The 24,259-nt window shown below is 40.1% G+C and overlaps 1 protein-coding gene across 9 annotated transcripts in view; it reads left to right on the forward strand.

Annotated features, from left to right (window-relative positions):
• LOC133487245 (plakophilin-4-like) overlaps positions 1 to 24,259 on the forward strand; it is a 103,895-nt gene that overhangs the window by 50,226 nt on the left and 29,410 nt on the right. For 6 of the 9 annotated variants that reach the window (XM_061793561.1, XM_061793559.1, XM_061793560.1 and 3 more), the window contains 5 exons: positions 8,874 to 8,908; positions 10,701 to 10,826; positions 12,625 to 12,818; positions 14,241 to 14,808; positions 19,813 to 19,839. In XM_061793561.1, coding sequence (XP_061649545.1) covers positions 8,874 to 8,908; positions 10,701 to 10,826; positions 12,625 to 12,818; positions 14,241 to 14,808; positions 19,813 to 19,839 — 950 coding nt within the window. The remainder of the gene's footprint in view (positions 1 to 8,873; positions 8,909 to 10,700; positions 10,827 to 12,624; positions 12,819 to 14,240; positions 14,809 to 19,812; positions 19,840 to 24,259) is intronic. The other 3 variants (XM_061793562.1, XM_061793564.1, XM_061793565.1) reach the window with 2 other exon arrangements.

The following is a 24,259-nucleotide window of genomic DNA, read 5'->3' on the forward strand; positions in this document are numbered from 1 at the left end:
TGAACTGTGTCGTAAACACCCAATCCTAGCTGGAGTCAGAACTTCTGATGTCACTCGCTAGGCCACACTTCTTAAATGCACATGCCAACGCATGAATTCTACATGTAGTTATGTGTGGGTGATTTTCGCCGTAGTTACTTTACACTTGAAGTTTCTTTACATTTCTTTTATTATTATAAAAATATAGCCAATCGCAGGGCCCATAGAAACAAACAACAACTGAACTGTACTTACATTTTTTTTACTGTATTTGAAAGTTAAAATGTACTGTATTGGATTTAAAAAAAAGGTTTCAACAGACTATGTTTAACTACAAGCTTGCGTGGTGAAGTGAGACGGGAAACACAGCATTAGAGGAGACAGTGAATGATTTAAAGATTTGAATGTAGCACACTGACGTGTTATACAAGATTAAAATGCCGAAGTGAAAAACAGACCGTGTTTGCTTGTTTGAAATGTGTGCTCCAGCAATGCTCTGCCATCATGCCTGGATTATAATCGAGTGTTTATTTGTACCTTTATTTATTTTATTTTTTTTCAAATAGCTGCAACCATTTGATGACGCTAAGCATTTGTGGAGCTTAGTTTTTTTTTTTTTAACAAAATGTGTTTAGATGTGAATGTTGAAATGCAGCCAGTGTTTGGATATACTGTAAGTGACAGTCTGACTCAACTGCTTCCCATTGGCTCTTTGCAGTTTTACTGAGAACATTGTGTAAACACAGGCCTTTTTCAAAGTGGGAACTACTTTTTGTACTCCTAAAAATAATTTGGCAAAATTCACTTCATGGGGTCAGTGGCTCCTGGCAGCAATAAATACTGGCCTCAGTTTTCTCTTTTTTTCGGATGTACTTGTGAGACTTTAGTGGGATTTTAAACAAAATGGCATGCATTTAAATACATTGGAATACTTTGGGTGGAGTTGGTTGAATACCTTGACCTAAATTCTTTATCACGGGAACTGTCAGTGAGTTGGCTGCGAAGAGTTTAATGATTAATGAGCCAACGCAGCATAGACATCACTGCGTGCAATAATCTAATCAGGAACAATTTTAATCATAATCTAAGCATAAGGTGGGGATTCCCTGTGAAAAATGAATGGCCCTGATGCAGAACATCACGTACCAAACACTTATACTGAACACTTAACGTGTGTTTTAACAGACAAACATCTTCAGTATATACACAGCCATGATAGAGGAGTTGTTTTCTTTGAAGCCTGTTTTAAAATCTGTGTTTTTATGCCTCAGAAGGCCCTTGTTTTTGAGTGTACAGTCGTCCCTCGCTATATTGGGGTTCACCCGTTGCAGATTCAGTCTATTGTTGATTTTTTCCCATATTCATATCGCGCAATAATTCACCATATCACAGGCTTTTGAGTGTATGCTGTTATTTTTTGTGGTAGAATAAACCCTTCCCATCCTAAAACATTAAAATAATGTACAGTACTACTGTGCATAACTGTATGTTTGAGTTCAAAATATTTTTGTATAAAGTGTTTATATGATTATAGTAGAGGTTAATAGGAGTGTGGGGAAGATTAATAAGAGTCAGGGGAGATTCATACAGCTTTAAGATGTGTGTGTTAAAAAAAAAAAAATAATAATAATAATTTGTGGTCGCTACTTCGGAGATTTCCCCTATTGCATAGGTGAGTGGTCCTGAACCTAACCCCCGCGATAAACGAGGGCTTACTGTAAACCGTTTGCCAAGTAACCCTAATGCTGCTTCTCGTATATTTTTTTAAACTTGACTTATGAGTGCACCAACTTATGAGTTTTTTGAGTTACGAGCAGCTGCTCAGTTTTTTTTTTCTTTGTGTTGCAAAAAAAAAAATTTTGTTACTAGCAAATTTTGGATACGGCGTCGCTCGACTGAATTATAAAAGAAAAATGGAGCACTTTAGGTACTGTAATGCCCTCGCAATTGAGCAAAGAGAACCACAGTCGCCGATGCTCTTTCAGTCGTTCATTGAACGGGACAAACAGTTGAACACACAATTACAAAATGAGAACACTCGCAAAAGGAGCTGCTGTAGACCACAACTCACACCCAGACTCTGACACGCAGACGTAGTAACCGATTTCAGCTCCTTACATCACTCATGAAGCCACGCCTCTTAAAGGCACAAATCCAACACAATTGACAGTATGGAGAGTGATTACACTTAATAAAACCACATTATTTCTTTACATTCTCTTTTTTGTGTTATATTATGTTTTTATACCAAACAATATACAGTGGATACTGTCAATATGGGGTGCTGTGTGTACATTAATGAGGAAAAAAATTAATTTTAGCAAATAACAAAGAGTGACATTTTTTAAGGGGGTCTGAATACTTTCCGTACCCACTGTATCTGTATTTAGTAGCGGGCATTAGAATTAATTCCAAAGTTTATTTAATATACGAGTAAATTGAGGTATGGTCTTGGCCATGGAATGAATTAAACTCATAAATCAAGGTACAGCTGCAATTGTAAATCACTCTGTCCACTTGGGGGGCAAGCAGCTCTTAGCACCCCCCACAGGGATGCAGTCAGCAAACTCCCACAGTGATTTACACACCTTCTTAAGAGTCGGACACGGACCACTGAAATGTTTGACATTGGGCATTTGTGTGTGAATGGAGATTAGCTTTAACGTTTCAGGTCCCGCCGGGAGGGCTCAATAGCTCAGCGGGGTGACGGCAAAGATTAGGGTACACAATAAGGTTTCACTTGGAGACGGTTGATTTCAGCACACCTCCAGACCGGACCTCCCCCTTCATATCTGCAAGCATGTGTGGGATTGCAATCAGTGTCAGGCAAACTTGGAAGCATGATATTGATTTCTGGTTTAATTTTCTTGAGGGGTTAAAGGACATATTACAAACTCAAGGCTGCCACGCCCTTTTATGTTTATGCGTAATGGTTATCTTAAAAGAAAAGTCTACAGTGATCCCTCTTTTATGGCAGGGATTAGGTTCTGGATCACCCCCGCTAAAGGTGAATTCTGTGAAGTGGCAGCCATGTTTTGTTTGTTTGTTTGTTCTGTTTTTTTTTTCTTTTTACGTTTTAAAGCTGTATGAATCTCTTCAGTTCTACAATTACTAATCTTTCCCACACGCTTCTTAACCTCTACCATACACTTATAAACATTTCATATACTCTTTTTTTTAATATACACTTAAACATATATAATAACAACAACGTAAAATAAAGGTACAGTACTCACCATTGAAGTTGATGCCGATTTTGAATGAACTGCACAGCCGCGAAAAGCATTACAGCTGTCACCCTGATATTATTTTTGTCTTTCTTTATCGATCGGACTGAAGATTAATTTAAGCCATAATGGCTGCTGACAGGCACACACCTTTCCCCTTCCTTCCGCACGTCGAGAAGTTGCATCTTTTCTGCTAGTTAGGTGCTACTGGTAGCATCTTCCTCTGCCACTAACTCCATACCTTGGAAAGCACATAACAATGTGACAGTCAATTTATCTCACATTTATTGATAAGTAACAAAACACTGTTACTAGTCTGTGACACTGTGAGCCGTAACTCGTCTTCGGCCACCCTGGCAAAAGTGATGCGTTTAAAGACACTCGGAAATCGCAGCACTCTGCACGACAAAGTTCTTGTACTGTACAGTATGTACAGGTATTTTATTCCTTGTAATATGTGTTTTAATGAATTCTCATGTTGCTTTTTTAATGTTTTAGGGTTAAAGAAAAATGCATATTTTTGTTGACAATTACAACAATATATAAAGAAATCCAACGATATGGTGAATTATCAGCAATATGATATAATAATATAGTATAATGACAGTATGTACTGCAGTATTCATGTGTTGGGTGTGTGCCTAGTGAATGATGTCAGGAGCTGGAGTCGGGTTGGCCTGTTCAGTTTGAGCGTCTGGGCAGGAGTTGCAATAAATGACTTGAGAGTGCATTGGCGACTGTTGTTCTCCCTGCCCCCATGCAAGGGCATTTGTTTTTTGTGTTTGTTTATTCACTTCACTCGAGCGGCGGCGTATCTGAAACTTGCTTCTACCTCAGATTTTGGCAAAAGAATCTACCAAGCAATGGCTGTTAACTCAAAAAACTCTTGTATTCTCTGGGGCACTTGGAAGTCAACGTACTGCTGTATATCAGTCCTAAATGCAGTGGTCAAATTCTGTTTGCATGTATGCCTGTGCGTGTTTGTAGCATCGTGAGTACTTCACAATTGTAATTCTCAAATTACAATTCAAGCATTCAATAAACTACATCACCCATAATGCATGTCAATTTCATGACCTGCCCAGCGTCCTGGGGAATTAAAACATCCAACCAATCCATTTTCTTTACCGCTTATACTCACAAGGGTCGCGGGCTGCTGGAGCCTATCCCATTCGCACTCACATTCACACCTACGGGCAATTTAGAGTCCTCAACCTATCACCCATGATTTTGGGATGTGGGAGGAAACCGGAGTGCCCGGAGAAAACCCACCCAGGCACGGGGAGAACATGCAAACTCCACACGGGCGGGGCCGGGATTTGAACCCCAGTCCTCAGAACTGTGAGGCAGATGTGCCAACCAGTTGCTCACCGTGCCGGCGGAATTAAAACAATAAATAAAAAATTAATCCCAATATGTCCAAGAAGAGAAAAATGTATGTAGAAGGAAGGCAATTTAACAAAAGTTGTTGCTGTTTGTTGACATTCAATATTTCTGGTTAAAGCGCTGTCAGTTGTAGACCGTTCAATGAATGTTAATTCTGTTTCCCCCGCAATTTAGGTTTGTATTAAATTTAGGTTGAGGTCAACCTCTGATGGAATATAGCATCGTAAGTGGACTATACTATAGCGATGAACATATTGATTTAGCATTAATGCTACATTAGAGAAACTAGAAGCAGTAATACATTTACCCTAAGCCTCTTAACACTGTCATCCAGTTGGTATTCAGCATGCACCGTTTCTTGTCATCAAGGTGTCTCCGTCTTTCTTCCATTCGCCATGGCTCAGTGGAGCACATCTTGTCTAGCGAACTCCTTTTAATTGCTTGCATGTGGCCATTAACATCCAGAGAGTCATGCCTCTTAACGCTCATTATAGACCCTTATAGGGTCGTCGGAACGATGGTTGCTTGATTGTAATAGTCGCCACCACCCATCCTCGAAAGGCCTCGTACAAAGTGTTTTTCTAAATGATGAAGTGGCTTTTATTGTCTTCTTCTGGCTTTCTGCTGTGGCACTGGTATATCTTGTTGCACCTGCCTTACTTTTGTGGCTCTGCTCTTCCAAGAAAACAAGCACTTTTTATACTGTAATGCAGGAGTGTCAAACTCATTTTGTCATGGCCACATTGTAGTTACGGTTTCCCTCAGAGGAATACCATATAAATGTTTAATCACCTCATATTAGGGATGCACCGATAGCACTTGTTTTCCAGTACACGTACAAATAATTACTTTGGAGTACTCTCCAATACCAGTTGTGATGAAAATGAATTTTTAACTAAATATTGCTCAAAAACCTTTCTTGCACACGGCATATGTTTCACTCAACTAAAACGGTGTTAACTGTTTTTAGAGTAACAACTTATCATTACTGACATTTTAACATCCATCTGCATGATTTTTCTAACAGTCTTGCCTAACTTTTCACTTAAATATAGCCTGTAACGCAAATAAATCATGGCAGGACAACTTGCAAAAAACATTGCTTACTTCTCTTTACTGCGGCTTTTGTTTTAAAAAAAAAAAAAAAAAAGTGAGGGGCAAGTTCTTCTTCAAGTTCTTTCTCCGCATTATCTGCTGTAAGCCTCTTTCGCTGCCCAAGGGGAGTTCATCATCCAATTTCCCATCCATCCATCCATCCATTTTCTGAGCCGCTTCTCCTCACGAGCGCCACGGGCTCCCAGCTGTCATCGGGCAGGAGGCGGGGTACACCCTGAACTGGTTGCCAGCCAATCGCAGGGCACATACAAACAAACAACCATTCGCACTCACAGTCACACCAACGGGCAATTTAAAGTCTCCAATTAATGCATGTTTTTGGGATGTGGAAGGAAACCGGAGTGCCCGGAGAAAACCCACAGAGGCACGGGGAGAAAATGCAAACTCCACACAGGTGGGGCCGGGGATTGAACCCCGGTCCTCAGAACTGTGAGGCTGACGCTCTAACCAGTCAGCCACCGTGCCTATCATCCAATTTGTAGAGCATAACTTGCAGTGTTATCATCAGTGTTTACCTTAAAGTACACAATGCTGACATGGCTCTACTCCACTTGTCTGGAGTGTATACAGTGGGTACAGAAAGTATTCAGACCCCCTTAAATTTGTCACTGTTTGTTATGTTGCAGCCATTTGCTAAAATAATTTAAGTTATTTTTTTCCTCTTCATTAATGTACACACAGCAGCCCATATTGACAGAAAAAAAAACGAATTGTTGTATTTTTTGCAGATTTATTAAAAAATAGAAACTGAAATATCACACAGCCATAAGTATTCAGACCCTTTGCCTCAGTATTTAGTAGAAGCACCCTTTTGAGCTAATACAGCCATGAGTCTTTTTGGGAATGATGCAACAACCAATTACAAGCGACGATCCCCACAAGCTGAGAACAATAGCAGACTAGCCGATGACTTGAACACCTTCTACTGCAGATTTGAAAAGGTCACTTTAACACACCACACCCACCCAGCTGCACCACCAACCACCATCACACCTCTGACTTCTGCATTTACCATCCACGAACAGGATGTGAGACACATCTTCAAACAACAAAAGATTAACAAAGCGGCAGGCCCAGACCTTGTGTCCCCATCCTGCCTCAAAGTCTGCGCGGACCAGCTTGCTCCAGTCTTCACACAGAACTTCAATAGATCTCTGGAACTGTGCAAAGTACCATCCTGTTTCAAATGCTCCACCATAATCCCAGTCCCCGAGAAACCTGCAATCTCGGGTCTGAATGACTACAGGCCTGTTTCCCTGACATCTGTGGTCATGAAGTCCTTTGAACGCCTCGTGCTGGACCACCTCAAGAGCGTCACAGGTCCCCTGCTGGACCCCTACAGTTTGCCTACCGAGCAAACAGGTCCGTGGATGATGCAGTCAACATGGGACTGCACTTCATCCTAGAACACCTTGACGGCGCGGGGACCTACGCGAGTATCCTGTTCGTGGACTGCATTCAACGCCATCATCCCCGAACTTCTCTCCTCCAAGCTTCTCCGGCTCAGCGTCTCGCCTGCCATCTGCCAGTGGATTTACAGCTTCCTGACGGACAGGACACAGCAAATGAGGCTGGGGGACACCACCTCATCTACACGCACCACCAGCACCGGGGCCCCCCAAGGTTGTGTCCTCTCGCCGCTGCTCTTCTCTCTCTACACAAACGACTGCACCTCAACGCACCCGGCTGTCAAACTCCGGAAGTTTGCAGATGATACCGCAGTCATCGGTCTCATCAAAGACGGTGACGAGTCTGCATATCGACAGGAAATGGAGCGGCTGGAGCTGTGGTGCGGCCGACACAACCTGGAGCTGAACACGCTCAAGACTGTAGAGATGATTGTGGACTTCAGGAGGCATCCTTCGCCACAGCTGCCCCTCACGCTGTCCAACTGCCTTGTGTCAACCATCGAGACCTTCAAGTTCCTGGGAATTACAGTCTCTCTGTCTTTCTTTTTTAATAAATCAGGAAAGATTTCAACAATTCTGTTTTCTTCTGTCAATATGGGGTGCTGTGTGTACATTAATGAGGGGGAAAAATAACTTAAATGTTTTTAGCAAATGGCTGCAATATAAAAAAGCCTGAAAAATTTAAGATGGTCGGAATACTTTCTGTACCCACTGTATGTCAGGCTGGTAAAGTGGTATCGGTGTCATAGTATCGCAGAATTTTTCGAGTATGAGTGCAGACATGATTGGTACTGTTACTCAGTATAAGTATCGGTGCATCCCTATCTAATATAAACGTTTTTTTCAACACAACACAACGTGGTGGATGAAGTGAGCTTCAGGTCCTCAACTCCACACACCTTTCTCTGCACTGCGGAATACCCTTCCCCACAGGCAGCATCCTGCCTCTGTTATGGCTCTGGTTACTACCATCCGATGGCGGAACTGTGTCAACAACAAGGGAAAAAGGGAATAAATGCCAGTTAATACAGGCAGTGTAAAATGGGATTTAAAAAAAAAAAACATTACTTCACTGTGAGTGATCACAAATGTCTTTAAATCCCTTCTGTCATAATCCACTACATTCTCTTAAACTCCCATTCCTCAAAGAAACTGGTCTTTTATTTTAGCAGCGAAACGCCTTACTTCAAATAAACAGCGGGTACTCTGCAGTTAAGTAAATCAACTAAGGACCCCCTGTACAACAACAACAACAAAAAAACACAGAAAGTAAGATGACTGTACTTAATGAAACTACAATTTCTTTGTTGTCGTGATTAGATGGAGAACCTGTCTATGAATTTTTTTGGTGCACTTTTGATGCACGCCAGGACCTCATGACTCTTTTTTCAATGATTCTTATTGATCTTGAGCTTGCTCCGTTTGTGCCAGTATCAAATCCATCCCTTCGCCTTTTTCTCCACTTTGACTTCACTTGCACACCTCACACCGCTCTGTTTATGATATTACTTTGGTTGTCAGGCCATATAACAAATGAGTAGCTCTCACACTAAAGGCACCTTTACATCTAGATAAACAAAGATGACAGAAATGGACTTAAAATCTGATTTGTAAGCGTTACATCTGATGACTGCGGTCGTTATAGCCCCAAAGACAGTGGTTACCATCTTTGACCCTGTCCCGAAAGGCTAATGAAAAACGTGTTACTGTCATCGGGCCTGTATTCACTTTTTGATTTTCTCTTCTCCCCTTGCAGCTCATCTGAGAAGTCCCCGCCTTGGAGAACTGCCGGTATGTTGGAAATTGCTATTTATTTTTTTCCCATGTTCGCGGATTGCATGCATGCCCACAAACTGAATACATCTCTGTGTGTATGTACAAAATATGGATTGGTTTAATATTTCAGACCCACTTCATTACAGCTATTACGTTCCATCTAGCTACGACAGTGGTTCCTTAACATTTTACACCAAGTACCACCTCAAAATATACTTCTACTCTACAAGTACCACCATAATAACCAAATTAAAATAAATTAAATCCAAATTTATCATACTTCAAAATTAAATGCAACTCAACTGTACAGAACATTACTGCATTTCTTTTTATAAAAAAAAAAAAGTTTAAGCCACTGTAACATTATGCACAGTTTGAACCTTTCATTTAGTGATTCTTTCATGTGCTACGTTAGGTAGTACCACACGTCAAGAATCACTGATCTACAACTTTTATGTTCACTACCACATTTGCAGGCACATGCATGTTTCTATTTCTTCAGGCTTATTAACTGTGTGCATGTACCGTTGCGGCGCTTGTGTGTGTTAATCAAATAGAGGAGAACATGTAGTGCAATAATGTCGTGCTTTGTATTGTTTGCAATTATTTTTGCTAATTTGGGCAGGCTTACAATAATGGGGAGCCCCAGGCGTTTTTCTGCTTCTTAGCTGCAGTTTAGAGACAACACCATCATAAGGGATTTCTCTTAAAGCCTCTATTTGTACGCCTCACAACCTCTAAAGCATCTTCAAGGCAAAGTAGATAAATAATAATAAATTATTACCAATGCATTTCATGGCATATTAATTGCAAAAATGAAAAATTCTATAACGGTCATTAATCATGTTTTGATCCTGTCAGAAAAGTGACTTAAGATGTGTATATGCACTGAGAAAACTGTTGCAAGTCATTTACTTTGAATGCGTTTGATTTGCGGTGGACGCGTGCAAAAGAAGTAATCGCTGTTATGCTTGGTATTGATTTGTCATTGTGGTATAGATGATGAACGACTGTTAAATGTGGTAATGCACTTGTTCCAATCTATACGCGGCACAGTCCGAATGTGTGTTTCTCCGAGCATAATGACTCAAGTTCCTGCAAGGCCTATTAGCCTTGTGATGCACTGTATGCGGTCCTACATTTGAGATGGAAGCGTTGCCGTGGAAACCAGCCTCCAGCCACCAGAAATGTCAATGCGGTCACACCCCATGTGGACTGAGACAAGAGAATACACCCCCCGTCACATCAGCCCACAATGAAAGCCCACTTTTTTATTCAATGTCATTATCATCTTTGCTTATTGTCAGCTTTTAACCATAACTTTCAGCAATCTGATGACCCTGAGTTCTCACAAGTATATGGAAGAATTTTACACAAGAAGCACTACAAAATAGTTAGATCGACTTTGGGCAAGAGACAGGTTACGTCCTGGACTTTCGTCAGTCAACCGCAGGGCACATATAGACAAACAACCATTCACACTCACATTCACACCTATGGGCAATTTAAAGTCTTCAATTTACTTAAGAAGCATGTTTTGGGATTTCTTTTATTAACAGATGGGTAACAACAATTTTGCCCACATGTATATGTGATAGGGATAATACGATGACGCTATTTAAAATAAACAATAAAATTAGAGCGGAGCCGTAAAATACATAACCTGAGCTGTGTACGATTGTCATCTTAACGTTGCATAAATTAAGGAGGGCGGGGGGGTAGCAGGTAATAAAGTCTCCATAAGCTCAATATGTAATCATTGTAGTCTGAAGTCAAACGGATTCCTCTTTGACTGTGTCTCTACCAGACGCCCCCTCCCCAGGGGACCCCCAGTCAAGGCTCGCAGACAGCTCCCAGTCGCCAAGCTACCGCATCAGGATTGAGTCGGAGCAGTTGTCTCTGTATTCCCCGGCGCAGTCCTCCCTCCATGAAAGTGAGGGTCTGTTAATTGCCTTCTCTGTCTTCTGCAGTTGCCTTTCCCCAGGCGTTTGCCTTCCTACTACAGTGAACCCCCTTCAATCACGGGGGATATGTTCCAGACCCACCTGGAATATGTGAAAATCTGGGACATAGAGACCATATAAAACATTTTGAAATAGTTTTAGCCCTCCACACGCTTTAAATATAACACTGCAAAATGATCCGTTTTTCTGATTTTGCTCTTAATATGTATATGGGTCATTGATCAATAACGGTAAAGACATGGCCCACTGAATTTCCTTTTGAAAATCTATTAATTTAACTGACATGAGTAATTGAATTATAGGCAGTTGTTCTCCATCACTAGGTCATTACTCGTTGTTGTTTCCAAGAAAAAAAATATTCTATGGTAAAACTTTTCCAATTTTTAATGCCAAAATGAAGTTGTCCGCAATGAAGTTTCATAATTTGCCACATGTTGTCTGAAGATCCTAATTACATTTTTGCATAGATAGGATTTTTCTCCTATTGCTTAACAGGCCTTTTCCTTGAAAACTAACACAAATGCACATAAGTGTCTTCAGAGTTCCTTTTTTTGGTTCTTTTACAAACAGTCCTTCTTTGTTACTCAAGCTGTCTTTACCGTTACTCATTATGTTGTTGCAATACACCAGAGGGATATCTGAGCTGAAGTGCCAGGATGAGGCAGCCATTTTGCATTCATGCGATAGGAGACAGCAAAATAAATTGTTATTTCTGAGATATGGAGGAATAGGTATGAATTTGCAAAAGTGTTGGAACTATTTCATGTCTTTACCGTTATTACGATGTCATAAAAGTGTGTAATGGGTTTAGTCGGGCTTCATAAAATTATCCAAAGCAAAGCTGTGTAGTTGTTTTTTTTTTTTTTTTTTTTTAAATCACAATGTGTAAATCTCTTATTTTTTGTTTTGTTTTGGTTGTTTTAGTTTGATAGTGGCAATAAACTGATTCAAGCCTCTTTTTGAAAAAATTGTTCACAATCTGCCAAACTGCTGCTTGTTGTGAAGTGGGTTGAGTTGAGTTCACTGCCACCATACAGCACTTGTATCTCCAATTTTTGCTTTCAGGTCAAAACAAAAACAAAAATCTTAAAACTTGTAAAATGGGTCACTCATAATCTCAAGGCACCATTGTACTATGGTATATTGACTTGAGTTAAACACGTAGCGCCATTTACTTGTATATCAAATCAGTTTGCCCCATTGAAATGAATTCAAATGCCATTAATACGTTGCAGCCCCCTAAAAAAAACACCAACATTTATTTTTTTTATTTTTTTACGTTTTTTAACAAGAACAAATAGCAATGCATTATATAAAGACATAATAAAACACAATAGACTGGTTTTATAAAGTTCAATTACTCTACTTTGGACAAGCCGAAGGTCACAAAACAACAACTATAGTGTTTGTATGTGTGCCTTTCAGGGGCGTGGCCTACTGATTGATATCAGGAACAGGAAGGAAAAAAAAAGTTGGGACACTCTTAAGTCAAGGTGGCAATGCATACTGTTAAAACCCGTAATAAAGCATTGGCTTAAAAAAAACAACTCTATAACTAGGACACGAATGATGAAAACGATTTCCTGGAATTCAAACGGTGAATGTTTTTCACCTAAAGGCTCACAAATATATTGTAGAAGTCACTGTTCATCACAGTGTAAACATTTCTAATGTACAAAGACACTGAGATATTTGTCATTAGTCCCACTTTTTCGGCAAAGGTCATGGCTATTATAAAAGCCTTACTGATGTACTTTCTGCTCTCAGGGTCCACAGGGAACTCACGTAGTTCAACTCAGATGAATTCGTACTCGGACAGCGGCTACCAGGATGCGACCAGCGGCTACCACAGCAACCAGAATGTGCTCAAATCTGAGCTGAGGATGCAGCACTCCTTCCCTGGCATGGGTACAAGCACCCCTGTAAAGACTGCCAGGGCAGAGGGGCAGGCGTCAGCACAGGTGTGTTGGACTCGCTACCTTGATGACTTTTTGAGGTTTTCATAATGTTTGGAAACAGTAGGCGCTTTTCATTTGCTATCCATTTAAATGTAAATTACGGCTGTGTTCTATCTGCCTTCGATTCACCTAGCATAACATCTTTTCGACTGACACGTCACACATTCAAACTACGACAGTAAAGAAGAGGACTGAAGTCATTATTCAAGGCATTTACCCTGTTTTTCAATCGTTCTGTCCTAGTCAAATGAGCTTTGGCCACCCGAAAGTACATGTAACGTCATGGTGAAAAGGTCTATTCTATGTTTTAGTAATCAGTGAAAATGGGAATTGGAATGATTGTGAAAAAGTACTGAAAAGAATGAAAAGAACAAAAATGGAGGATAAAATCAAAGAATTACGAGATTAACCTTGTCATTTTGCAAGAACAGAGGTGGAGTTTTAAAACAACATAGCATTGAGAGTTAAGTTGTAATAGTACGTGAGTAAAGTTGTATATTGTATATTTGTAATTTTCATATAGTGTGTTCGCAGATTTACCTATTTGCGATTTTTTATTTTTTTTTTTTTTGGGGGGGGGAACCTATCACCCTGAGTTATTTGTTGAAACACGTCTCTTGTTGCATGTTGGTGTCAAGGTACTATGTTGAAGTGAGTTGAGGACATTGATATAACAAATGTGGGGCTTTGCTGCCATCTTGTGGCATCTTTAGGCTACTTGTTAAAGTTTAGTGCAGTAGTGGTCTAAGTACAAACATTTGTGAAATCTATCAGTATTTCATGAAACATGGTAACATTCAGTTATACAAACATGCAGATGCAACTAGAATAGATTAGGCCAACTCCATTTTTGATATTTTGCAGGAGAGTGATTTAACAGTATAAGGCTAGTGCCCAATGGCTGCCATCAAAAGTGTAGTGCAATAGTAGTTAAGTCCAAATAGCTATCAGATATTTCAATAGTGCATTAAAAATTATAAATAACATTCACTTATACTAATATACAGATGCACTGGCACCCAAGCAAAAAAAAAAGGGCTGTGTGCAAGAATGGGCTGCCAGCTATATGTCAAAATTGGACCTAAACTTTCACTTAGACCTGTATTAATCAGAAAAATGTGTTTTCTCTATTCCTTTCTGCACATAAATTAAAATAACAAATTCAGTTAGCCCACTCTTGAGCCACTGACAGCTAGAGTGGGTTAATACAATTTTGAGTACTTGAGTCAGTTATTCACCATCAATGTTTGGTCCAGTATTCATCTGGAAGACATGCTTTTTCTTTATTCATTTCTGCAGTTAACTTAAAAATGATTCAAATAGAGTTAGCTCACTCTAGTTCTCAGTGGCACATATACGGTAAGCGTGATGTCATACAACTGCAAACCACCAGTGACAAACGGGCAATGTGTTCTTTTTGTTCAGGTGCCATCAGTCGGCGGAGCAATGCCCGGCCGTGCGGTGCGGAGAGTCAGCTCAGTGCCTTCTCGCTCTCACTCACCACCCCACGTCAGCAGCATGTCGCCCTCCCGCAGCTCCCTGCGTGCCTCAGCTGGCAGCGGCTACGGCTCGGCCATCGTCACGGAACCCAAACCCCTCTCCTGCATCTTCTCCACTACCTTGCCCTCCTCTGCCCAACGTATCGGTACCAGTGGCAGCAACTCACCCCTCTCCACCCATAAAAACTCACCTGCCACACTGCGACGGGTGGGTTCTAACAACTCCAGACCGGGCAGCACGAGCCGTACCACGTCGCCCTACCAGGCCTCCGTGGGCTCATCGTCGGGCCGCATGGGCTCGCCTCTGCCCCTGATGGATAACTGTCAGATGACCAAGCAGCCCAGTCACTCGTCTCCGGTCCGAACGAGTATGGTGGCCGTACCCCAGCACTACAGCTCCACTCTGCCCCGCGCCGTCATCCACAACGCCGACCCTTACAGGCCGCAGGGGTATGATGTTTACGAGAGGAGGGCGCGGCCTGACAGCCTCGCAGGTACAAACCCACACACAAGTTTCTTTTAAACAGAGGTCACGCAAATAACATAGCATCCCATCTATCCGTATTCTATACTGCTTTCCTGTTCAGGATAGCTGAAGCCTATCCCAACTCACTTGGGCGTAAGTCAGTCAGTCAGTCACTGCATCCTACAATCAGACTAGATTCAAGACAACACCAGCGCCAATGTACAGTATATAATTTTCAGAGATTATAAATAATAATAAATTATAAATGATTTCACTCGGCGGGGAAATCTCAATTTTTTCCAGAAAATAGTCATGATTTTAAGACAATAAAGTTAGTTATTGAGGATAACGTTGTGCCAAGTAGTGCGCTCAATCTTTCTTAATAAAGTAGTAATATTATAAGAATTAGGTTCTAAAATTACGAAAAATAGATTCGTAAGTTTACAAGAACAAAGTTGTAATATTACTAGAAAAAATATTATTTTACGAGAAAAAGGAATGTAATTTACGAGATTAAGTCAAAACCTTTCAACAAATACAATGGAGTCATAATTTTATGGCATTCTTAATTTTATGATAATAAAGTGAGCATTCAAAAATAAAGTTTCATTACATATATACACATCCCAAAAACATGCATGGTAGGTTAATTGAAGTCTCTAAATTGCCCCGAGGTGTGAATGTGAGTGCGAATGGTTGTTTGTTTACATGTGCCCTGCGATTGGCTGGCAACCAGTTCAGGGTGTACCCCGCCTCCTGCCTGAAGATAGCTAGGATAGGCTCCAGCACTCCCGCGACCCCTGTGAGGATAAGCGGCTTGGAAAATGGATTCACACCTACGGGCAATTTAGAGTTGTCAATTAACCTACCATGCCTGTTTTTGGGAAGTGGGAGGAAACCGGAGTGGCTGGAGAAAACCCACGCAGGCACAGGGAGAACATGCAAACTCCATGCAGGCGGGACCGGGGATTGAATCCCGCTCCTCAGAACTGTGAGGGAGACGCTCTAACCAGTCGTCCACCGTGCCGAGAACGAAATCCTAATTTTAAAATAGTTGCAATTGTAAAATTTTAATTTTTACAAGAATAAAGTCAGTCTAATTTACTAACGTATCATTAGCGCTGCGGACTGCGGAGTGTCTTTTTGAATTATGAGTACTGTCGAAGGTGTGGCTTTTTTAAAAAAAACATGTTTTTTTTTTTAACCGTGATAAGGACAGTGTAAGCAACCATAATGGGACATACAGTGTGCTTTTTGCGCAGTGTAGTCACTGTTTGACATATGGCCAATCTGATGATCCGTGAGTGGCAAAACATTGAGTCAAGTAGGTGAAAAATGTGGCAAATGTGGCCAGAGAGAAATAATATAAAATGAGGCATCGTCATGTACCCAAACAGAGGAGGGTTTAGGTAGGTGAAGGGAGATGAAGGAAATGTTTTTCTTCCTCGAGGTTTCTTCATTTTAGTTTGAACAAATTGAATACTTCCAAAACTTGTAGTAGTACAAATAATATTTGTCTTGTTCCTAGTCAGCTGGTGTAGGCTCATAAATGCACAACCATGAACCTAATGTATTAATGTGTCACAAAATGCCGAAATACTAGCTGTTTAAGTGCAGATGCACAAAGGCTGTTAAGTGGGAAGTTCCCACTGGGAGTTCTTATTAAAAGTGCATATGATATGTGAAACGCCTATTATGAACCAAAAAAAAGGTTATGAACAAACCTAACCTCTAAGGTTTAGTTAAGATTTGTTAAATTAAACTTGTGTAAAATTGTTGAGACTTCACTGTTGTGTCAAGATGCCAAACAGAAAACTCAGACGTTATTTTTTCTTAAGTTCAGCACTTTATTTGAACATATATAACTTCCTCTTTTTATTTACTTGCTTACTTGCTTTTATTGTGAAAAGCAGCCTGACTTTTATTTGGTGAATGAGAGAACATTACACAGTTGTGCTCCTATGTTTGATTACCAGGGCAGAATTTGAAATATGTGTACAAGTCTTTATTCTGCTCTAATATCATGATGTCAGTGGCATAAAAAACAAAACCATCAAGCATACTATTGTTTATCTTGAAAGTTTCTGTGAAAATATACTGTTCTAAAGAAATGTGCTATCGTGGCAGGCCTAGACACATATTATATTGATAAAGAGCAAGCACAATGGATATTACAAATATTGTACAAACAGTATAAAAGATTAAAGAGTAACAACTGTAATAAAAATCTGCAATACAGTGGAACCGTGAATCAAGAACTACGATGTAGTCGAGGATTACTGTATCTGTATTCCGTGATGAGAAATTGCAGGGACACATTGCTCCAAGGCTAGGACTCATTGTTTCCATGACATCACATAGTCTCAAGTGTACAATGCTCTGTCTGTCTGTCTGTCTGTCTGTCTGTCTGTCTGTCTATCTGTCTATCTATATATTGTTTAGGTAATAGTTTTGATTTTTTTCTTGTTTTCTGAAAAAGTTCAAGCACGACTTAGCTAATTATGCTATTAGGCCAACAATATGTGGGCTGCAAGCAATACTTCGCCCACCTCTGGCCTCCACATTCACGTGCCTTTCTTTCAACTGTCTGCATTCCAACATAAAGATAGACAGTGACATTAGAATAACACAGGACAAAATTACTTGTATGGAGCTATTGTCTTGTTTGTCCTTGCTGCCTGTGGCAAAGTCAAATGAATCACAGTGCATCATTGTGCTTTGTACATGACCTGCAGCAAGGACTTCTTCAAGGAACACATGAATGTCATATCTTATATGAACCCAGTAATACTATCCCTGTCTGTTCGAAATTGTACAGTATGTTATCCTCTATCAATCCGTTAGGTGGAGCCTGTCTAATCTCCAGCCAGTCAATTGCAGCGCAATTGCAGTCCACCCCCAAACTAGCTTAATGCTAACATATAAAGTGAAATACCATCGATGGGCTAACAGAATCCAGTACATATTTTACAGGGATTATTGCCCTCAAACACTGCTACTTTAACACACAGAGCATAAACACATACAGAGCATAGAACAATAATCACAGGCTCTGTGCAAACTACCTGGTCAATCCCAGCACCCCAAAAACTTGATCCTGCCCTGCCCTGACGCTGTTTTGTTATCCCATCTACAACCCCAATTCCAGTGAAGTTGGGATGTTGTTTTAAACATAAATAAAAACAGAATACAATGATTTGCAACTCATGTTCAACCTATATTTAATTGAATACACAACAAAGATATTTAATCTTAAAACTGATCAACTTTATTGTTTTTAGCAAATAATCATTAACTTAGAATTTTATGGCTGCAACACATTCCAAAAAAGCTGGGACAGGTGGCAAAAAATACTGAGAAAGTGGAGGAATGCTCATCAAACACCTGTTTGGAACATCCCACAGGTGAACAGGCTAATTGGGAACAGGTGGGTGCCATGATTGGGTATAAAAGGAGCTTCCTTGAATTGCTCAGTCATTCACAAGCAAAGATGGGGCGAGGTTCACCTCTTTGTGAATAAGTGCGAGAGAAACTAGTCGAACAGTTTAAGGACAATGTTCCTCAAAGTATAATTGCAAGGAATTTAGGGATTTCATCATCTACGGTCCATAATATCATCAAAAGGTTCAGAGAATCTGGAGAAATCACTGCATGTAAGGGGCAAGGCCGAAAACCAACGTTGAATGCCCGTCCGTGATCTTCGATCCTTCAGGCGGCACTGCATCAAAAACCGACATCAATGTGTAAAGGATATCACCACATGGGTTCAGGAGCACTTTAGAAAACCAATGTCAGCAAATACAGTTTGGAGCTACATCCGTAAGCGCAACTTGCAACTCTACTCTGCAAAGCAAAAGCCATTTATCAACAACACCCAGAAACGCCGGCTTCTCTGGGCCCGAGCTCATTTAAGATGGACTGATGTAAAGTGGAAAAGTGTTCTGTGGTCCGATGAGTCCACATTTCAAATTGTTTTTGGAAATTGTGGATGTCGTATCCTCCGGGCCAAAGAGGAAAAGAACTATCCGGACTGTTATGGACGCAAAGTTCAAAAGCCAGCATCTGTGATGGTATGGGGCTGTGTTACTGCCAATGACTTGGGTAACTTACACATCTGTGAAGGCACCATTAATGCTGAAAGGTAAATACAGGTTTTGGAGAAACATATGCTGCCATTCAAGCAACGTCTTTTTCATGGATGCCCCTGCTTATATCAAATGCCAAACCACATTCTGCACGTGTTACAACAGTGTGGCTTCGTAGTAAAGAGTGCAGGTACTAGACTGGCCTGCCTCCAGTCCAGACCTGTCTCCCATTGAAAATGTGTAGAGCATTATGAAGCGTAAAATACGACAACGGAGACCCCGGACTGTTGAACAGCTGAAGCTGTACATCAAGCAAGAATGGGAAAGAATTCTACCGACAAAGCTTCAACAATTAGTGTCCTCAGTTCCCAAACGTTTATTGAATGTTGTTAAAAGAAAAGGTGATGTAACACAGTGGTAAACATGACCCGGTCCCAGCTTTTTTGGAATGTGTTGCTGTCATAAAATTCTAAGTTCATGATTATTTGCTAAAAACAATAAAGTTGATCAGTTTGAACATTAAATATCTTGTCTTTGTAGTGTATTCAATTAAATATAGGTTGAACATGATTTGCAAATCATTGTATTCTGTTTTTATTTATGTTTAACACAACGTCCCAACTTCATTGGAATTGGGGTTGTATAATGTTTTGCATTGCGTAAGTCAAGGTACCAATGTAGTATGAACCACGATATAGCGGAGGGGGGAGCAATGTAAAACAATATTTTGTTTCCAAGCTGACAGAAACAAGAATAGATCTCAGTATGGAAACTGTATTACCTCCATTATATCCCTTTGGAAAAGATGTAGGCTTTTTGATGAAAAACAGTGAACCCATTTTTATCGCAAAGTGTGTTATGCGGTAAAACAACTCTTTCTGAAACCCTGATGTTGTAAGGTGAACTGACTGTGTGCTTGACTTTGTGCTGCCTGGGGATATCTTCAGAAGCTCTGGTGGATGATGACGTTCAAGGTGAACTTCTTTTTCGTCCATGTGTGTGTGTGCGTGTGTGTGTTGCCTGCTGCCGTTGCCGCATGTGTGCATGGCTGTCCTTTGTGGCCCAGTTTGTTACCGCCTCAATCCCCAGCTCCATTTCTGCCATTTGACCACAGCATGCAAGAGTTTGAGATGTCAGCATCATTTTGAGCTACATGGCCTCACAGGGAATACTGTACAGTATACCTGTCGGGTTGAACACTACAGACAATATCAAGTTTTTTCCACTGATATTTTCTTTCAGGGTCAAATTAATTAATTAAATTTTATGAGAATAATGTCAAAGTTTTACAGGAATAAAGCTTTAATAGTATTTGAAAAGTTGTCATTTTACAGAAATCATATTTCACAAGAATAAAGTAATGATTTCACGAGAATAGTTTTAATTCTATGAGCACAATTTTGAAGAATGGTGCTGGAATTTTTCACAAATGAAGTCATAATATCATGAGAAAAAAATTAATGTGAGAATGAAGTTGTTACACGAAATTAAAATACTGCAGTAATTATAAAAGCACATAATAGTCATTATTTCGTATACTTGGTCATAAATAAAGTCATAACATTATGTGCTAATAACAGAAATACTTTGCTCCAGGATATCTCTACCCCCCCAACCCCGCTGCACTCTGCGTAGATATAACCATCGTGACATGGCCGCCACATCAATGCCCCACATTCAACAGGGCAGCCACGTAGGTACGGGAGGCACGTCTTTTGGAATTGGATCTAGTATTATTATTTTTTATATATCTGTGACCCGGAAATACGTCAGTCCCATTCTCTCCCTGCATTGCTCCGCAGCACCAGAAGACAACAGCGGCCAATTCTGGAACTAACAGACTTTGTCAATGGCAGTTTAAGTGACAAATGGAAAACATTTTTGGACACAGTGTTCAGTCCCGACGATCCGTTTTATCCGATATCCGTTATATGTTTTATCGATGTTCCACTGTACTTCTTTAACGCCATTTACTACTTTCCTGTGAGCCAGGGTTTTTGTGCCATCGTGTGGCATCTTAGAACTTGCTAGAAGAAAGCACAAGAATGGTAAAGTATTTCAGGAAATGGCTAAGGATAGGTTCCAATACATTTGCAAATAGCGTACTGCGAATCCGTGGGGGTTCACGCTAATTCCAATGAGATATTTTTTTGTGTTAAATTCTACTACATCCTCTGATGATGTCGTTGAGCATCTCAAACCCGCATTGGTAATAACACTACAGGTATTTGGTTACCAGTCCTTGTAAATGGTTTGACAAGCACTTATGTAAGCAGGCTTCTGTGCGAAACCAGGTTACGCTGGTCATCCGGGATTACATTAACAAGCACGGTGCTGTACTGGTGCGAGCAGCACATACATTTCCACATTTTGCTCTCCACCTGTCGTAGCATACCTCTTTTGCGCCCTTGTCTCTTAATCTTTATTCGTTGGTGCACATTACTTCTTCCATTGGGTGTTGATGTTGGATGGTCCACAAGCTGTGCCACTCACTGCAGCTGTTCACCCATCTGACAAATCCTGATGGGAGTGCACTGGGGTCCCCCACTTCCTCTCCTTTCCTTTAACTTTTCACATTGACCTAACTTTGGAGCCTTGGCTCAAGCGCACTAGTGTGGCACAAGTCTTACCTCTGCTTTTGGTCTTTTGGTAATTTGCTGTCACTGTCGATCCAGAGGATGCTTTGGCTCTCACACTTTGCTACAACTCAACTCTGATTTTCTTCACACCCCGTTAGTCCCCTTCACCTGCCACCTTCCATCTTCTCCTATTGAGAATGCCATTTTTTTTTTGACAGTATACTTACTTGCTCTGATGCCCTCGCATGTGGGAAAGCAGAGTCACACTCACCAATGTACTTTCCAGCTACTTGTTGAATGCCGGGAGAACAGTGAAACACAAACACAATGAGCACCCTGCTGTCAGCCACAGCTCGTGCCCCGACATTCACACAGAGACTTGACAACAGCACCCAACCATGCCCCGCCTCTTAAAGGTACAGTTTCAAAATGCAGATAATACATTAAAGTATTATACAGTAAAGTATGACCTACTTCGCTTAACTCAACTTTATGTATAAAGCACTTTAAAAAGAGCCACAGCTGGAACAAAGTGTTGTACATATAAAAAAATGAAACATAAAAAATATTTAAATCTCAAACAATTAAAACAATAAAACAAACTAGACTGTGAAATTGCGTGTGAATGCTGAAATGCTTGAATGTGGTGAAGACGTAGAAGTTGAAACGGTGTGAATCGGTTGAGAAATAAGGAAACTGTAGCTAAATTAAAACAAAATATATATATATATGAATTTCAGGCTTTTATTTTGAAGATTTGTGAAATTAGGTGTATGAGAGTGGTTCACAGGAAGGCTAGAATTAGCTGAACACATAGAAGTTGAAACGGTGCGGATCGGTTGAGAAATAAGGAAACTGTAGCTACATTTGTAAAAATGTTGAATTTTGGGCTTTTATTTTGAAAATTGGTGAAATTTGGGTGATCGGATTGGTTAACAGGATGGCTAGAATGAGCTGAACACGTAGAAGTTGAAACCGTGCAAATCAGTTGAGAAATGTTGGAGCAGGAGTAAAAAATATAGAATATGTCCTAATTTGGAAATTTTGTGGGTCAAAAAGTGGAAAAATTTGGCGAAAATGGTGAAATTTCTGAATTCTGAAAATCGATCCCAAGGTGAATTAAATGAGCTGAACATTTGGAATTTGGAATTGGAACGACGTGAATGTGTTTTGTTGAATGTACCTTTGGAAATGAATGGGCAAATTTTTTGGTGCAAAAAATGAAATTGTGGGAAATGTAAAAATGTTGCGGCTTAGATGAGTAATGCCACCGTGAATTTTTCGAACATGTTGACGTTCGAACGGAGTGAATCCGATGGCGAAGGAGAAGCCCGTTAAAAACTGAGGCGGAATAATAATAAGATTAAAAATAAAGGTAGAATAACATCTGTGTGAAAAACAATAAAATACTAATACAGGTGAAGAGTCTGTAGAGTTGAAAGCCCAAAAAAAAAAAAAAAGGGTTTTTAGACAAGATTTAAAAATGGACAGTGAAGGGCTTCTCTAATGTGCCTAAGGTAGGTTATTCCACAGCCTGGGACATGTAAAGCTCTGCATACCTCGATACCTCAAGAAGCAGCTGGTCAGCTGACCTGAGGCACCGGATGGAGTAGCTCTGAGATGTGAAGTGGGGCAAGACCTTTTAGAGATTTCAAAAAAAGAATAAATAATCTTGAAACAAATTCCAAAATGCAGATGCAGCCAGTGGAGGGAGGGCAGAATTAGAGGTATGTGCTCCCTCTTTTGTGCTCCAGTTAAGAGCCGAGCAGCAGCATTTTGAGCCAACTGAAATTTAAGCGATTGGCAGAGTGGCTGATTGATTTTCTATACATTTTATGATTACAATTCCATTTTTTCTTTGCTTAAATCTTTACAATATGTTTAAAAAGTTTATTTTACCAGCTTTTAATGTGTTGAAAGTTTAAATGTGTTTGAACTTGGTGTGTGTGTGTGTGTGTGTGTGTGTGGTCGTTCTTCGTAGAGGATAACAAATATATACCTGTGACTGTTGTCATATGGGCTATGTTTATTTGTTCTAGCAATGTTTGTGTTCAGAATAGGGCTGTCAATCAATACATTTTAAATCCCACTTTTGAATTTCATTAATCGTGATTAATCACAGGCGCCAACTTAACCACACATAATACCACATTTTACTTTGAGATGATATTTTAAACCTGTTGTGCTTAGAAGAAAAGAGAGTTCAGCGCTGCACTACATGCAAATTACCTTTGTTTGTCGATTCAGAAACGTTTTCGCCCAAAATTGTGAATTAAATACCTTCATACTGGACAGTGCAGGTGAACATTCTTAGATTGTTGTTGAGTCGGGAATCTGGTAAAAACTAATTATGGTCGTTAAATGTAAATGATTTTCCTGATGTACTTTCCTTTTATGTCTTACTGTGTACCGTACTGTACTGTACTGTTATGTGTTTTCTAATAGAAGTTGACGGATTAATTGTATTGCTTTACAATAAGCAGCAATGTATTGTTATTCATATTATTTCACTTTATAAAAACACACAGCAATTACATAATTAATTATAATGAAAAATAATTTAACAGTTTTTGTCATACTGCATCAATTGAATAGCCATTGTGCTGCTACTTGTGGTGTGCTCGCCTTTGCCACCTGTGGGGAGTATGAAACAGACAGACAGATATACTGTTCATTTAGATGTCTCAACTCCTCATCAGTATGGCAGTAATATTAGTCATTCATCGTAGACTGTGAATACTTTTAGATTGTCCGTTTACTTGTGTTGCTGCACCGTTTGTGTTTAGTCCATTGCTTAAAGGGTTAGATGCAGCAC

Source organism: Phyllopteryx taeniolatus, chromosome 12 (genome assembly GCF_024500385.1).
Source record: "Phyllopteryx taeniolatus isolate TA_2022b chromosome 12, UOR_Ptae_1.2, whole genome shotgun sequence".
In the NCBI taxonomy this organism is placed as follows: domain Eukaryota; kingdom Metazoa; phylum Chordata; class Actinopteri; order Syngnathiformes; family Syngnathidae; genus Phyllopteryx; species Phyllopteryx taeniolatus.